Source organism: Anopheles arabiensis, chromosome 2 (genome assembly GCF_016920715.1).
Source record: "Anopheles arabiensis isolate DONGOLA chromosome 2, AaraD3, whole genome shotgun sequence".
Taxonomy (NCBI): Eukaryota; Metazoa; Arthropoda; class Insecta; order Diptera; family Culicidae; genus Anopheles; species Anopheles arabiensis.
In genome coordinates, this window is record NC_053517.1 from 22246962 (window position 1) to 22264177 (window position 17216).

Below are 17216 nucleotides of genomic sequence, written 5' to 3' on the forward strand. Positions count from 1 at the left end.
TTCCGCTTTGCAAAGACTGTTACTTCTACTCTCATAATATCCGACACATAAAAGAAAACGCTTCTGAAATGCGATCCACTAATTAACCTGCAGCTGTAACAAATTTTAACTAACTGCCAACCATTCCCGCTTTTCGTTTAATGCCTGATAATACTGTTTATAATACCCTATACGCCATCTTTTGCTCAAACCATCACTCCACCAAACACTCACCTTAAAAAACACACACAGCCCAACATGAAAAAGAAACAACTAAACATTTCCATGAACAGATTGCCACATTTTCTTGTTCAAGCTAATATTTTTACATCCTGCTAGATATGCCCTTAACAATTCTTCTAGTCTTTAGGCATACTATATTATAAATATACATATTCGCTAGAAGCCTTTCCCTCCATCCGGCCGTGCGTCGCATTCGCACCCCCGATAACACTAACGGTACTCTTTTTTCTCTTCGTATCCTCTGTCTGTGTTTTTTTCGGACATCTGGACCCTGTCTGGACGCAATTTCCCTGCTGCATATGTGAACATTGCATGCTCAGATGTGCTACGGGCGAGTCGTGGCCGAACATTATGCTGGCATGTCTCAAAGGGAGACCGTGTGACCCGAGAGCTAACAAGCCGAACGAAACGTGCGGCTCAACACTGGCCTACGCATATTTCGTGTCGTTTATCTTTTTCTGTTCGTTTCTTGTAAGTGTAGTATTGGCGGCTCACAGCAGCCACTGGTGCTGCCTGAAAAACATCGTTTACCCTTTTTGACTTTCCCTTCCAGATGTTGAATCTGTTCGTTGCCGTCATTATGGACAACTTTGACTATCTAACGCGTGATTCCAGTATTCTTGGCGCACATCATCTGGACGAGTTCGTTCGGATATGGGCGGAATATGATCCTAATGCTACGTAAGTATAGACAGATGTAGGCTAAAGGCAACAGGAAGCTGTTGATAGGAGCATATTTCATGCCTTTGCACTGCAAGTTGCAAACTTGCAGGCGCATATGTGGGCAACATTACGTCTGAAATGTGTGTGCAGTGTGTTTATGTTTTTTTATAACTTCTTTCTTTCAGGGGTAAAATTCACTACACTGAAATGTATGATATGTTGAAAAACATGGATCCTCCCTTGGGATTTGGTAACAAATGTCCCAACCGACTCGCCTACAAAAAGCTCATCCGCATGAACATGCCGCTCGATGCAGAGGGAAAGGTCGCCTTCACGACGACACTGTTTGCGTTGATACGCGAAAACCTCAACATCAAAATGCGAACTGGTAAGAGGCGTCCTACTGACATACAACAGCTTGCTTTGCTCATATGCCCCCATTTTATCATCCGCAGCGGAGGAGATGGATCAAGCCGACGCGGAATTGCGGCACACTATTAGCCACATTTGGCCCTTGCAGGCGAAGAAGATGCTCGACCTGCTCGTCCCCCTAAACGAGGAGCTGAACGCGGGCAAGCTTACCGTCGGGAAGATCTATGCCGGATTGCTGATTTTAGAGTCCTGGCGCAACACCAAGTTTGGCCAGGTCGAATCAGATCTGCCGGTAAGTGTTCAATGGTTCGAGTGGTGCCAGCAGCAGTAAAAGCAAAACTCTCTCCATCACGTTTTGAATAGTGACCAACTACTGCTCACACCCACACCCACACATGGTGTCCTTTCCTTTTTGTATATGTTTTCTTTTTATTTTACTGTACGCCTCGTGCAAGCCCCAAGTACTGTTGCGAGGTACTTGCACGAAAGAATTACCATTACTCAGACACTGAGTTTGTGCTTATCGTTTTCAACGAAAGTCTTTTGTTTGCATTTGGAACGCTCCACAACGATCCTATTTCAGTCGAGATACTATTGGCGGCGGAAACTTTTATAGATAATCTATTGGCTTTTTACGAGTTTTACTAACAAGCGGTGTGTTTCTATTAGCACACATACCAATCGCGTTCATTGGGAAACAAAATTTTTGTTTGCGCGATTTGGGTCTTAGTTTTTGTTTGTCAATTGGAAAACCAAATTCTTATTATATCTTTATTCTGCACATTCCTTACATTTAAAACAGATCAAGGAATTTTAATTCAAATCGTTTGACTATCTTGTTTTTTCTGTTATTTTGTTTAAAATTTTGCATACGTATGAATACCTTATTTTACATTTTGTTATCGATTCTTTTCCTTCGGTTGCCTATTTGGTTAAAATTATTGTAAAGTAATTCATAGGCGGTATTATAAACACGTTATAGTACTCTCTTTCTGTCTATCATGCCATCTCTTCAAAGTCAATTGTTAAGCTTAACTTACTTAAGCAGAAGAGTACGTTTACTTAAACTCCTCGTTATTTACTAAACCGGTTTCAAGTAGTGAGACCGCAGAAACTATCTTGCCGTTTTTGTGTTGTTGTTTTGTTTTCTCACGTGTACTGTTTTCGTTTTCAACGTACTTTGGCGTTTTGTTTTGCTACTTTGTTGGTTTCCATTTGTTTCGGTTTTACTTTCCCTCGCTGTTTGTCACACTTATCGTTTTGTGTCGTCAGTGAATATTGTATCGTGAAACCACTCGTCCACCGCGTACAATGTTTGTGTGTGTATCCTGAGTTGTAGATATTGGTTTTGATGTTGCGTATGGTTTTTCGTTTGGTTTCTCCTTTCGTTGTTCCTTCTTATTTGGCAATACGGCCGCGTTAAGGCTTTAGGTCACCTGTCAAATTCAGGCTTTTTTTTTGTCTCAAAATCTTATATATAATTCTTTGTTGTCACTAATGTACCCCAAAACCCCGTTCGATGTAGCAAAATCAATGCCATGAAAGAGTTTTTTTGTTCTGTTCCCTTTCTACTATATCTCAATAGCGCATATTTTTTGCCTTCGAATTGTTTGAAATGTATACCAAACCCTTCCAAATCTGTAGTGTTTTTTTCTCCCTCAGCACTACTTGAACCGACGTTCAGTTTCCCACATTTTGGTTTTCTTCTTGCAGAAGAGTTTCAAGTAGTTCATCTTTTTGCGTTAGTACGATGGATACAGTTTTGATTACGATTATCTACTGCCCTATCCGCACCTCTTGTCCAATAGTGTACAACTATAGGCAGTAGAGTATCATTGTGGCCAAGTAGCAATAGACAACAAAACAAATCGAATACAAAATAACTACATTGCACCATCCTATGCATATCAATGAACAACGATGCAACAACATACGCAGATGAGCAATTAATTAAACGAACCTATACTATTGTCCTGGCTATTATTTTTCAGGGAATTGAAGCAAGCATTAATAGCCCAACGGCCCGACAGCCGGTATTATTCAACCATTTTTCTCTACCAAACTCGTGTTATCTTTCCTTACATTGTTTTGCTTTCCTTTGTGCTCTTTTCATAGTTAGGGCCGTGTTGGTTTCGTTTTCGAGCCACTGTTCCGTTTTGCTTTTGGTTTTTCTTTTCCTTTCTCTAGCCCTATGGTTTTATTTTTAAAGTTTGATGCGATCCACTAGCCTGAGATTGAGCGTGTTGATTGCTCCAGTTGTAGCACGTTTGCAGCTCTTTTGTCAGTGTAGAGGTCTGTAAATAACATTAAAAACTAACCCAAGAAATATGTGATGCTCGCTGCAAAGCGTACAAATTGCTTGCAAGAAACTAGCTGTTCGACAAGGCTTTCTACTCGAAAGCGATTGATTTTGTTTGGAGTTGGTTTTGTTTGGAACTTTTGGTAATAGACTAGACATCGTAACTGCACACGTACTGAAACTGATAGATTTTATAACAAACACTTCAGTAAGCCACACGGTACCTTGGTATCTCTCAGACTTACTTAATTCAGCACACTTCTACACTACAACAAAATAAAAAAAATAAAACAAATGCCCGCAGCACTAGAGGCCGAACAATAGTACATTTTCATAATATAGACAACAACAATTTACTATTGCTCAACATAAATTGTAACGCCATCATGTTTGTATGTAGTTAAATGAAACATTTAAACATTACTTTTTGTTTTCATGTCCCGTCTTGGATGAATTTACCATTCCAGAGCATTTGGATATAATCGTAGATTGTACTTAGTGGTGCTCGTTGATCCGATTTTAAACATGGTATCATGTAGCGTATCATCCAGATGCAATAAGCCATACCAAAAGTAATTTTGTCTTGGTAGGATTGTAAAACCATTAGATAGTTGTATTTTTTGATAGCCTATTCATCTAAAGCCAATAATGTCATTTGGATTGCATACATTACGGCGTTTTCATTTGCTTGTTGCATTCTTTTAGGAAACTTTTAAAGCAAAATCACTAGCAAAGTATGTAAAATGCATCAGTAAATACCAGTAGCAAATACCATATCCTGTCCCAGATCATTTCAGTAATCGATCATTAGATTGATCTATCATAGCTACAGCTAAACCAAAAAAGAAAACACAATATGGACAGTAAGGTGGATCGTGAACGTTTCAGAGTAATTCTTACTAAAGCGATGTATTGCCCTTTCCCTGTTCATCACCACACCACGCCCTTCCCCGTCTATCCAATTTCCCCTCGCCTCTCTCCCAAACCTAATCGCACCTTGAAACCACCTATCATCCTAATGACCTTTTGAACAATTATTTTGCAGAAAACACTTTCGATACGTTTCGTGAATGTTAAACCCTGTTGCCCCGACGAAAAGTACTGAGCACCTTATCAGTTGCCCCACGTTTGGGGGCTTGTGCAGTAATCCATTACGAACAAAACAAAACAAACAAAAAAACAAGAAAAATGAAACAAGCCAAAGCCCAAACAGAAGTGAACCATACAGAGAGTGCGTGGAATGAAATGGTGTGTGCGTGTGTATGTATGTGAGAAAGATTTATAATGACAAGCAATATGTTGTAGAAAGTCGACAATCATGACACATGAAACCACAACACCTGAGGGCGGAGCGGAGCGATCATTGCTCGGAAAGTATGTTCAGTGCATCTGTTTATGGCCAATAGCACGAGCGGAACGAAGGTGGCATTTGAGCGATTTTTATCACGAAAACTAAACCCCAACCCGATTGCCGTGGTGGTTGGCTGGGACGTTGTGATAGGCGTTCCCTTCGCCCTTTTGGAAACAGCATCCGTTCGGCTCGGAGGCTCTGGAAGCGTAAAGCGAAAGCGAAAGAGAAAGAGAGTGGGAGAGAAGAAGTTGGCATAGGAAGAGTTCTAGGTAAATGCAAGATAAGTACCTCGAACAGGTTCGCAACAAGCGTTCCGGTCGTATTCTATTGTTATTTTTTTCCTTCCTGTACTTCTTTCATTCTTGTACTTGTACGCAAGTTTTAGTTTGCTCTCAATCAACTCATACCCTTATACCAATACAAATACTAACCAGCTACTAGGCGAATGTAACTGCAAACAAACAACAACAAAAAAACAACAGTACCGAATGGAATCATTCACCGTTTATACTTTACAATTCGCTGCTCAAATCGTATTTGAAGCGCAAACAAGCAACTCATATGTATTTGTGCAACCAACTACAACAATGTTTGATCTAGTAGAGTTGATGTCACCTGAACATACTATATTTGAAGCTCACCCGTTGTACTTACCATACGTCCGTCGGCTCAGTAGAATGTTGTTGATATCGGCAACCATTTATACATATAGCGCACTTCCACCACCACGTCTTCTTCTGTACCGATACACCTTCGCCTATTACCATAGGTGTGTTTACTCAAACTCACAATAACACATTCTTCAAAATACACACACACACACTCATACACATACAAAAACACACTGTCACGCGTATAGTTGTGTTATGATTGTACCAAAATCGTACCTGTACAGCAAAACCGCGTGCAGCTCGCCATGTAACGCAAAGCAAGCAAACCCTGTACATTGGCTTTCCGTAGCGTAGAACATCGACCATTACGTCGGTTTGATGACCAGTCTCTGTGACTGGTGTACTACTACTACTACTACTACTACTACTACTACTACCACTACTTGCCACACTTGTGTGCCATACTGTACAGTGTGTCGTGTTGTATTTGTGGTTGAATATCTATTCTCGATCTTTGAAGTATTTTGTTTCCGTTTTTTCTTATTTTTGGTGCGTTGACTTGATCTCTTACTCTTTATGCACACAGTTCCACCTGCACACGTACTGCGCGTACTCATCCGCGCGCGTCTGTTCGTAACGGTGCGTAACGTTGCGCGATTCTGTTGGCTGGGTTAGCTGTTGTTGGTCTTGATACAAGAAGACGATTTCACTATAGATAAGCTAATTCGCTGATAAACTTGGTGTTGAGCGATTTCCATTCCTTAGGATACAAATCACAAATAGCGACAAAAAAATCCAAACCATCTCATCTAGATCCTCTCTCGCAGGCGTAGATCTAGAACTTTTCACACTAGTACGCATCATTTTTTTAGTGCGCATTTACCATACACCACAGTAGGTAACATTATTCCGGCGTAATTTGTTTTATTAGCGTAACAAAACATTAACACACAAAACACACGCAAACTATGCGGCGCATCTACACAAACCAAAACACTGAAGCACACTTAATCACGCGCACCTGCGCTAGCAAACAAACAATCAGACAACAATGTAAATCAACCTTTTCTATTTGTACATTTTTTCGAACCCCTTTTGCCACATCCCCTGCACAGGTTGTAGCAAAAAAAAAAAAAAAAAGAAAACACAAAAACTATTCTATTGCTTTTGTAGCATGTCGTTTTGATTGCTTCTATGAGTAATGAGAATGCGTAAGATTTACCCTTTTTGACTTAAAGAGTTTAATGCTCAAGCTGTTACATTTTTTTCTACTACACTCTTTTTCGAATCTTGCCGTAGTTTTCCACTAGCTCTACTGTACTAGAATAGATGAAGTGAAGTCTTATTTTCATTTGCATGGGAACGATCTCTGAGTGTGTGTGTGTGATTGTGTTTACGATTCAGTTTTTTTTGCAGTTTTCGGTTTTGTTTCGTTTTTACCGATACTCTTTGTTATCGGTTCCGGTTTTGTGTTGTTTTCCATTTGTTTGATTTTTTCTGTTTCTCTTATGCAAAGAAACGCACACGTTTGTGGTTTCGGTTTAGGTTGATACAGTTTTTCTCATCTTTTCTGTACAAAATTTTTTTTACACACGCAAAATGTAAATATTATTTTGCACCGAATGAAATGATCATGTTTGAGGTTATTCTTCAAATAGAAGGAACAACACTCACAACGTGCTTGTCGATTCTGGAAACGATTCTTGTCGAATGTTTGTACAGTGAGAAACAACAAAAATCGTTCGCAGAAAAAAAATGGTGCACATTTCGTTTGTTCAACGCTTTTCCGTTCATAACTATAGGCTCAGACACTTTAGGCACACGATTGCATTGCTATACACTTTGCGTTTGCGTTTGCTCTTTTTAAATTCAATCAAACTGTTCTTCAAGCGTTAGCTTCCGAATTCAAATGTGTATTTCAATGAAATTTTCCATTTCTATTAACACCAAACAATATTGAAGCATTAACAGTTCTATTAAATAAATTCTATCTGTTTTTGTTTGTTTTCTTTCGCTTCAAACCGTTCTTCCCCTTCAACAAACTGCTCCCGCTAAACTCCACGATAAATCAATTAAATCCGTCCATGATAACGCGTAAACCCGTACCGAAAAACATTTAATGCAACGGAACAATTAAAACAACGTATGTTTATGCTAAACCTCCCATCTCCATACGCACGGGGGATGTGGGTGGTACGTGTAAATATTTAAAAACAAACAAAAATTGATAACAAAAATGACCACTTAACGCTTTACCTTTTTACCCCTTTACTTTAACATTGCTTTGTTAAAATTGTAAAAAAAATCTTTCCAAACTTTTACGAATTCCATTTAACTTACAATTGCATTTTTGAACAATTTCTTCAAACTCCATTGTACTGGCTGAATTTTAACTCGCACTTGCACGTGTGCATCACCTTGTATTGTAACATTCATCACATCGTCCAAACAAAACGAACCGAATGATTAAAAAAATCATACAACCTCATCACCCTATGCAACCGCATTCCTTCGAATCACATCTTCTACTACTACCTCTGCTACCTCTGCTACTACTTCTACCACTGCTACTACTACTACTACTTCTACTACTACTACCACAACTACGACTGCAAATATCATCACCACTGCATCGAATGCCGTTCACATGCATTGATTGCCGCTTCACACGCTGCACACCTGACCACTTCCACCTGACACCACCGCACGCGCCATCCACGCTCGCCGGCACGGTTACGGTGTTGCAGAAACCGTCCCTGTTCAGCGCGATCCTCGATATGGCCGTAATGGAAAAGACGGGCGGTTCGCGCACCGGCTCGCTGAGCCTAGAGAACGGCGAGGGGGTCAGCTCGCAGACCCACCTGCTCTACGGCCACGGTGCCAACGGGAACGGTACGGCCGGCGATGGCAGTGGTGGCGGTGCTGGCGGTGCCGGTGTTGGCGGCGTTGCTGGTGTCGGCGGGCTTGGTGCCGGCCTGGGAAGCGGTCACGACAGCACACTGGACCTGCATGGCAGTAGTTTGGCCAGTCTGGCACGCCGCACCACGATGCGCAAGCGGTCCTTCAGGTAGGTTCGAGATTTTCAAACACACCCGTTGCCGCGAACCATCACGATCACCTTCCGCTCACCCTTTCATTGCCCCTTCATACTGTTCACCGTCCCTGCGCCCTGCTCGCCGCTACCCCATCATTCAAGTCGCTGAACGCGAATGGATCGAACGCAATGATCACTGACATCTGTTTCCATTCTCCATTTCTAGGAACAGAAAGGTGATGTCTTGTTTCGCTCTGTCTTACAAACACAAAATGCCCACAAAAGCCCTCCCCTAGCGATGGTAACATGTGAAAACAAAACAAAAAGTTTCTTGCGTTTTTTCTATGTCCGTAACTAACCCTGTACTCGTACCTTCCATTTCTGTACTGTTTTAATGCACTGTTTTCATTTGTTCTATTTCCTTCCACTGTTCTCTATCTCTCCGATTCTTTCTATACTACGTACCTCCTCTTCTTCTCTTCTCATGGACAGTTGTTTTAAATGTGACAAATAAATTCGATTCTTAATTACAGTTTTAAATAAAATAATCACAACCAAAAACGCCTCACAGTATGCAATCTGCATATCTACAAGCTTTGTCTTAAATTCGTGTCCAATTGGTTTATTTGTCTCATTTAGCTTGCCTGTTCTAATGAGTATTCGGTTTATCACTCCAATCCTTTTACTAGTTTCGTCTATCCCCTTTACTTAGTTCATCTTTTATAACTTTTCCAAAGAATACGACTTCCTATTGCACCTTTCTAGCTCTGTACTCTGGTACTTTGTTTCCTTCTCTATCTATTTCTAAGCCGTTTGTCTATGTGTTGTTTCGTTTCACCAGTAACTAGGTTTCTAGGTTTGTCTGAGTGTGTAAGTGTGTACCTCTGTGTGTGTGTGTGTGTTCTATCGAGTTCCATGTTTTTGGTGTGACCGTTACCCTCTCTCTGGTGGTTCGATTGCGATCTCTTGTTGAAGCCATCACAGTCGGTGATGGGTATTAGCGTTCTTTTAGTACTTTTCGCAAAATAATTAGAACTAGATATGATAACGGTACGAAAGCATAACAATATAAATGTTCCCTCGAAACCGTCCTTTACCTTCTAATCGCTGATACTTGAGCTAGAGTTAGTGTTTTCCCATTGTCATTCACGCGATTCATTCTATCATCATACAAATGTTTAAGTAACAATATACAATTCCTTCGACGCTATCCTCCACATACAAGTGTGCTGTAATGGCACTTGGTTGTTTTTAGGCCTTAGTTTAAAGTGGTTCCATTAGCATTGATGTTGTGTAAAATCGGGTAGAGGTAAGTAAGCCTGTGTTGCATTATTTATCGCACACACTAGCAAGCCACTTTCAATCGTAGAGGTAGTAGAGAAGCGTTTGCTAAATATTTTCACAATTTATCGCTGTTGTTCTTGATGTTTTCGTTTTAGTTTAGGGTATGCTTGCCAATGCATGAACTTTTCTCTCTTTCACACATTAGTAAGGGATCTGTAGCAATTCGTAGCTGTAGCAATAGAAACAATCTGAAACAAATACATCTCTACACACATTACAACACCAAACACGCACACACACACAATTTACACTGTGCACAGGCGGCACTGTTCCTTGAGTTGGCTTTCGATGGAGTGTGCCTCGACTGTGTACAGGTGTGTTAGAACTATTTCAGGTGCTTCCATTGTCTCATCCTTTTCGCACTGTTAATTTCACTTGTAAGCAGATAAAAAAAATGAGAGAGAGAGAGGACCTTAATCGAATTTCAATTATTTGCTGCTCACACCTGCTCCATTCGATTAAGATTTGTTTCCTGTTTGGTGTGCAAATCTGTGCGCGAGCGCGCGCGTGTGTGTGTGTGTGTGGGTGTTTCCATGTGCTCCAAAGGTTCGTTGCTGGGAGATTGTGTAGCTGATTGATTTTGTACAGCAACGAACCGTACACAACCAATGCAACCATGTTGTCCCGAATTTATTGCAAACTGTTTTTGAGTTAGCTGGTAGAATCGATCCGTAATGGAATTAGCATTAAAGTTATCAAGCTTCCAAAACGTGCATACCTTTCCTCATCCTCGCACTCACAAACCCACACACACACACACACACATGCAGTATTGTCAACAACAGCAACACCTAGTGGTGTCTAGCGTGGTGTTATCTTTGTGTACCCTGTTGCCAAAAAAACCCCCAGACTTATGAAACAATACTTTAGCCGATTCTTTCATAACTAGCGATGCGTTTATCTGTAGTGAAACTAGCGTTTGAACAGCAACCCACAGCGTAATGCGTAATGGTATTTGTACGAACCAACTTTGCAACCCACTCGAGACGTTGCCCTGAGGCCCGGCTTCGCCGTGGCATTTGGGGAAATGTAGCTCAACAGAGTGAGCGAACGTTATCGCCCACATCCAACCAGAAGTCGACCGCGTACAAAAACGTTCGGTCCGATTGTGGAGTGTTAATGGCAACTATTCTTTCTATTGCTTGCTCATCGGATCGCCTCTTCGGGACACACACACAGGAGCTGCAGGATGTTTCGAGACAACCGTCCCTCGAGTCGCTGACTCCGGCAGATGGGCATCTGCATCCGGGACACGCTTACCACAACGGGCATCGTCGATCACCGAGCTTGAGGTAGGTACTGCGGTCGACCTTACCTGTTCGATGCCAGTTGAACAACTCTAATGTAATATCTTTTATCCCTTTCTACATCCACCGGCAAGACGGGAGTCTCCGCTGGTGCGTACGCCGAGCCCGCGGAAGCGACATCAACAGCACGAGATCGGTTTCTCCGACACCGTGTCGAACGTGGTGGAAATACAAAAGGAGGAACACAGACGTGGTAGGCATCATTTCGGCTATGCGCACAGGCACAACCGAGGTAACATAAAAACTCATAACACTTCCCTTATATTGATGTTGGGTGTCGTACAGCTGTCCTGCCTATATCTGTATCTTTCTTTCTCTCTTTCTACAGCCGTACAGGCTGAATATGATTAGTTTTTGCTTTCTATTTTAAATTACATTAAGTGAAGTAAAATTCGTACTGAACAAACGGCGTTACAAAATGGCGCATAGGCCAATCGAAGGGTTTTGTTTGCAAAAAAAGCTGCTTTTTGGCGATGATTTGCATTCTGCTTAATTTGGACTTTTATTTTGCAACATGAACAAAAATTAGCACTGATTTTGAAAAACTGGTTTTAAGCTCTTTAGTTGTTGCTTTTTTTCGCAATTCGTAGCGTTGATTTGTTCTAACAGATTTTTACTGAATCAAAATTTTGCTCCCGAAAGTCAACCGACACACATCCAACTCAACATCAACCGGACACCTGCGTGCGTGCGGGGAAGCAAACTGTTTATGAATTTTTATGAGTATACTTTCACCAGCCTTATAGCGAAAACTTAGCGAGAACGGGTAACACCGCTACGTTCATAGAATAGCTCGTCACACACATAGAGCAAAGTGCGCGCAATTCCGGCCCGGCTAGTCTAGATTATAACAGAAATAGGAAAAACACATCTTTTGCCTAACGAATGCTTAGGTTGGAAGTAAATGATTAGTTCTCCTTTTTTATTTTGAAAAAATTAAATATCATTCATCATTATTCCAGCTAGCATACGTATCGCAAACACCATGCAAGCAGTTAACAGTGTCACAGAAGAATCGTTTGATAGGCGTACTGCATACCTTACGGCGCATTTTTGAATCAGCCTCAATACATGCAATCCACATAACAGCAGAGCATTTCTAGTCTAGTCTTTTTAGAGCGATTTATTTATTTTTGCATACGTTCAGTCACACTCCCGTCACCTCATCAAGCTAAATGAGCATTTTGAGCAAATGAGCATTTTAAACTGTAAATCGCAGTAGTTAAACGCATCCTACTTCGTTGTTCATTTCTTCTACACCTCGTTCTCACTATCGTGTATTAGTGTAGTATAGTTTGGTACAACGTTTCAGCTTGGTGTAACTTCGTCTGTATATATATAACTACTCGTACTCGTACCGGTGTAGCTGCACATTAGTAGCCCTAAGATAGATGATATTGTACAAAGCCACCATCAGACCGGATCATTCGAACCGCGTCCAACCATCATCCTTCCCTTCTTCTGTGCGTGTTTTAGCTTAGTGGTCTATCTGTTCGTCACCTAGCCACCGTTCTAGTTGAGTTGCCAACCTTCGGAGTTACCCTTTCTTAACGCGCTCTTAGCCTCACTAGCAATGGTAGTACCTCGTTCTAACTCTCGCGGGACGGAGATGTTGGCATTTTCCAATTAGCTCAATGCATTAGGCCACACCTCCCGCCCGTCCCTACGACCAAACAGTTGGTTTCTCCTCCCCCACCCTCGCCCTGTTTGAACGGTTTTGTTCCAATGTTATACCCCTTCTTTCTTTCTTTTCGGTTGTTGTTTCTACTCCGATTCGATTCCAGGTTCCTGGTCGGCCTCAACCAGCCCCGCCCGTTCGCCGTCGCCCAGTCGTTTCGGTGTACATAGTAGTGCCCAGCATCGCAGTAGTAAAGACCGTTCCAAAAACCACCTTGTCCATCAACCGTACGATACGACGATCCTCTGCGAACGGTCGCGTTCGCCCAGCCCGGCCCAGCTGCTGCAAGAGCTGCGCGACCGGGACCAAGCCCGGCGGAAGTACCGCAACGGAATGGGTACAGGAAACCAAATGCTTACTCACCCTACCTTCCATCATACTGTGTTCCTTCGCCTTTGTATCTTTCTCTCTCTCTTTAACTCTCTGTATCCCCGTATCGCCTCTCTTTCTCTTTGTCTGTCATGCTTAGCAACCTGTTCGTTCCCGTTCGTTAATCGTTTCTTCCCAAAATCCAGCCCAATCATGCTAGTATATGTGATGCGCCTCGTCCTTCATTCGTCCTGTCTTCCCATCTGTTTTCAATGTCAGCTGTCAAGTTGTCTTCAGTGTAGTAGAATCCCTTGCACACCCAATGTAATCAAACGCACCAAACGGTCATCTTGTGTTCTCCATTTCTCTGTTTCGCAACTTTCCTACCAGCATGAGGTTACCTTTGGTTGGGATCGTTTTCCTGCTTCCGGGCATTAGTACCACTTGGTGGAGAAAGCACAAGTCGTGAAGGAAAGAGGGTTTCATGTCTTCCTTTGTATCGTTTTCCTCCCTGTATCACGTGTTTCTATTTCTCATCGTCATCATACATACATCTTTCGCTGATCGTGTATTTATTTGTACTGTCACCATACCTGTGTTTGTCGCTTATCTGTTACTGTGACTCACTGTTTCGAGAACCATCATGCATAAGACACTTCGCCATTCTCTCTCTTTCTCTCTCTTCCGATGGTTTTTTCTGGTTGTTCACACATAATACTGATGTACCGATGGAAAAGGTTCCTCAGGGTCTCATGTGCAGCACAGCTATCCGGTGTTGGTGACCCGTCGCCAAGGCCATGGACGTCGGTTGCCGCCCACACCGTGCAAGCCGTCGACGCTACAGCTGAAGCAAACGAACATCAACTTCCCCAAGCTGAACGCTAGCCCGACCCACGTAAGACGCGGCTTCGGTCACGGCAGCGCACGGCCACTTACTAACCGCACATTCCAACTTTTCAGACTGGCCATTCCTCTCACAACACACCGCACAGCGTGCATTCGCTGCCCCAGTCGCGCGAGTTTCTCCGCGAGCCGAGGGAGCGCGACCATGACCGGGATCTGTACTATCGCGAACGGGACCGCGAGCGGGACCGGGAACGCTTCCGGAACAGCCGCGAACGCAGCCACGAAGACTACAGCGTCCGGTACGAGTTCCGGGATCGCGAGCGGGAGCTGTACGAGCGCGAGCGTGAGATCGAGCGCGAGTTTGAGCGCGAGTTCGAAAGGTACGCGGATGGATTCCCCTATCCTAAGACTCTCCTGCATGATGAATGATTGGTTTTCCTTTTTGCTCTTTCCCTTCCAAAACAGGATGGAACACTCCGTCCCGCTGTCGTACGAGCAGGCACTGGCGATGGGCCGCACCGGTGGCCGCGTACTGCCGTCGCCCATTTTAAACGGCTACAAACCAAAGGGCGCCCTTCACTCGAGACACTCCGATTCGGACGACGAGGACTGGTGCTAGCATAGGGTGCGAAGGCGGCAGGGCGAACGCAAGCGGCGCGAACAGATTTGGGTCTAGGCCAAGGCAAGGCCATCCCTGCCAACCGGAACTCAAGCCGCGCTGACACGTGATGTTGCAGCTCTCAGCAAACAGCATTCAACGTGCCACTTGCGCTCGCGGTGAGCGTCGATGTTTGATCGATGGCTTTAAGTGATCGATAGAACCCTCAACCGAGGGGAGTCTTTAGTGCGTGCACGATCACATCTACGAAACTAGGGCCGTATAGAATTATAAACGTGTGTAGCTAATACATGGTAGCAAAATACTCTTACTCCATTTAGCCGGAGACGCGGTAAAAACTGACCAGTACTAGGTTTCCTCCCCTCAATCCTTGACAAACCCTTTCCCTAGCGTTTTTCTATGGGTTTTTTTTTAGAGAGAAACGTTCCCAACTTGTCGGCACAAGGTGACCATCCTACTGTGGGCTTTTCATATGATCGATCGATTTTCTTTCGTTGTCTAGAAAAAAAATCATTCGGCAAACAGTAAACAAGTGTTCATCATATGTACTATTTGCGCCTAAAGGTAGGCAAATTGATCGTATGGCTATTCTCAAAAATAGAAATCAAAGCTCCTTATAAAGTAACTTAACATTGCAATTTGATTCTACAAGCAAAATGACCTAAATTTATTTTAAAAAAATCACAATATGATTTAAATGTTGTTTTGATTTGATAGCATCAATAGTACACACCAAACTCTCTTTTTGCTGCCAACCTTGCCTACCTTTAGGCGCAAACGATGATAGATATCAAACAGATTAGCTCGTCCGGCACGAAACTGCTGCCGATGGTGGATTAGTAGTTGCACTCAAACAAACTGATACGGAGCAAAACATAAGAAACAAAACAACAAAAAAAGTAAAAGACTGAGACAGTGACAGTGAAAACCAAGCGCGCTAAACGAGCGCCACACACAAACCTGTGCAAGGTGTATAACTTTTACAGTAAACTGAACACAAACATTAAGACGGATAACGACGGATCACAAGCGGAAAATAGCGTTCGGTCTGGTAGTGCGGTAGTGCGTTGTATACGGCTAGAAACCACTAGTTAGGATGAAATTGACCACCAGTTGGGTAAAAGGTTTTTGATGGCCCCCGCGTTCGGCTATCGTGAGGTGATACCACACACACAGTCACACGCAACCAGTCACAAGCGAGCGGAAAAAAATATAATGCAGGGAATTTTTACGTAGCACGAGCGGGCGAACGTGACGTAGATCAGTGAAGCGAAAGCAAATATTTAGCAAAAGGCACTAATAACCCACCTAGTATCCGTTTTTGTTTTTTTTCATCAGTTTTACCTCGACCAGAACGCGGAAATTCATATCCAGTGGTACGGTGAGGGGGCAGATAGAGCAGCGTACCAGCAGTGTAGAATGAGTAGTGATCGTGCGTAGAAGGACGCGGCTTTCGACCCAACAGTCGCGTAGTTTTAGCAGCATTAGCATTGCTGCAACCATCATCGAAACCAAGACTCGTGATCGTGCAAAGAGATCGTTTTTTATGCAAAAGGTTTAGATAGTCACCAACCAAGACTAGCGAACTAGTTTGCTGCCAAGAAGGTAAAGACATTTTCGAGATTTGCAAAAAAGAGAAAAAGAAGTGAAAAGAGAGAGATATATAGAGAGATAAATCACCAAATTAGGTAGTGCTGTATCTAGTGATATACAGGGATTGCACAATGCAGATGCAGGTTCTACTAGTTCATCTTCTTTTGATTGTGATCGCCCCGAACAATGTGTCACCTTGTGTCACCGAATTTTCAATCGTAACAAAATGTCCCCTAACCATCCCATCTCCCATCCCCTTTTGCATAGATGTAAGTAGACACTGTGCAAAACCAAAATCGATTCAAGCTCGCCCAAAACTGAGCGTCGATATAGGCAGTGCGTCTGCAAATCTTGAACATCCTGACGGTTCGGCCTTTAGCGTGATTGAAGCAGCAGTAAAAGGCAAAAACAAAAAGAATTATCATAAAAATGGGCCCACAATAGAGTGCAAGGCTGCGAACGTCCAAGCGGACGGGGAAGCACTCGAAAATATACCGTACATTGATTACACTTAGCTTTAACACTAAATACTACTTCAAACCTTTCGGTACGGTAGGCGGTAAGCAGTAAAACGAGTGTTTGCTTTTTTTTTTCAAGCGTTTCCACGCCATTCAACCAGTCCAGATACCAGATGTTGCCAAACGTTGATCTCTAGCCACCCGCGAAACTGGCCGTACTGGCTTGTACATAGTAAACATTAGCAAACAAGATCTGCCGATCTGGCAGTAAGTACGAAACCCCGGAATGTTATGTAAAAACAAAACGAAACCAAAAATCACTGCTGCAATACTTTGTGTGGTGTGCAGCGGCGCAAGTACGTGCATGTTAAACTGCCATTTTCTTCATCTTCTTATGGCCCATTTCTAAATGGCCGATGTTTGCGAGTGCGTAACATAGCAAAACCAACACAAAACAAACAAAACCATAATACGATTGCCAATATCTACGACCACTAACTTAAAGCGAAC

At 42.8% G+C, this 17216-nt stretch overlaps 1 protein-coding gene across 20 annotated transcripts in view; it reads left to right on the forward strand.

Moving 5' to 3' along the window:
* The window catches only part of LOC120896627 (voltage-dependent calcium channel type A subunit alpha-1), an 81060-nt gene extending 64404 nt beyond the window's left edge, over positions 1-16656 (forward strand). For 13 of the 20 annotated variants that reach the window (XM_040300967.1, XM_040300902.1, XM_040300949.1 and 10 more), the window contains 13 exons: positions 543-693; positions 776-903; positions 1071-1273; positions 1341-1549; positions 3249-3290; positions 8266-8585; positions 8779-8788; positions 11076-11188; positions 11278-11435; positions 12988-13218; positions 13928-14085; positions 14151-14416; positions 14502-16656. In XM_040300967.1, coding sequence (XP_040156901.1) covers positions 543-693; positions 776-903; positions 1071-1273; positions 1341-1549; positions 3249-3290; positions 8266-8585; positions 8779-8788; positions 11076-11188; positions 11278-11435; positions 12988-13218; positions 13928-14085; positions 14151-14416; positions 14502-14655 — 2143 coding nt within the window. In that variant the 3' untranslated portion in view covers positions 14656-16656. The remainder of the gene's footprint in view (positions 1-542; positions 694-775; positions 904-1070; positions 1274-1340; positions 1550-3248; positions 3291-8265; positions 8586-8778; positions 8789-11075; positions 11189-11277; positions 11436-12987; positions 13219-13927; positions 14086-14150; positions 14417-14501) is intronic. The other 7 variants (XM_040301037.1, XM_040301053.1, XM_040300976.1 and 4 more) reach the window with 6 other exon arrangements.
* The last annotated feature ends 560 nt before the right edge of the window (positions 16657-17216 follow it).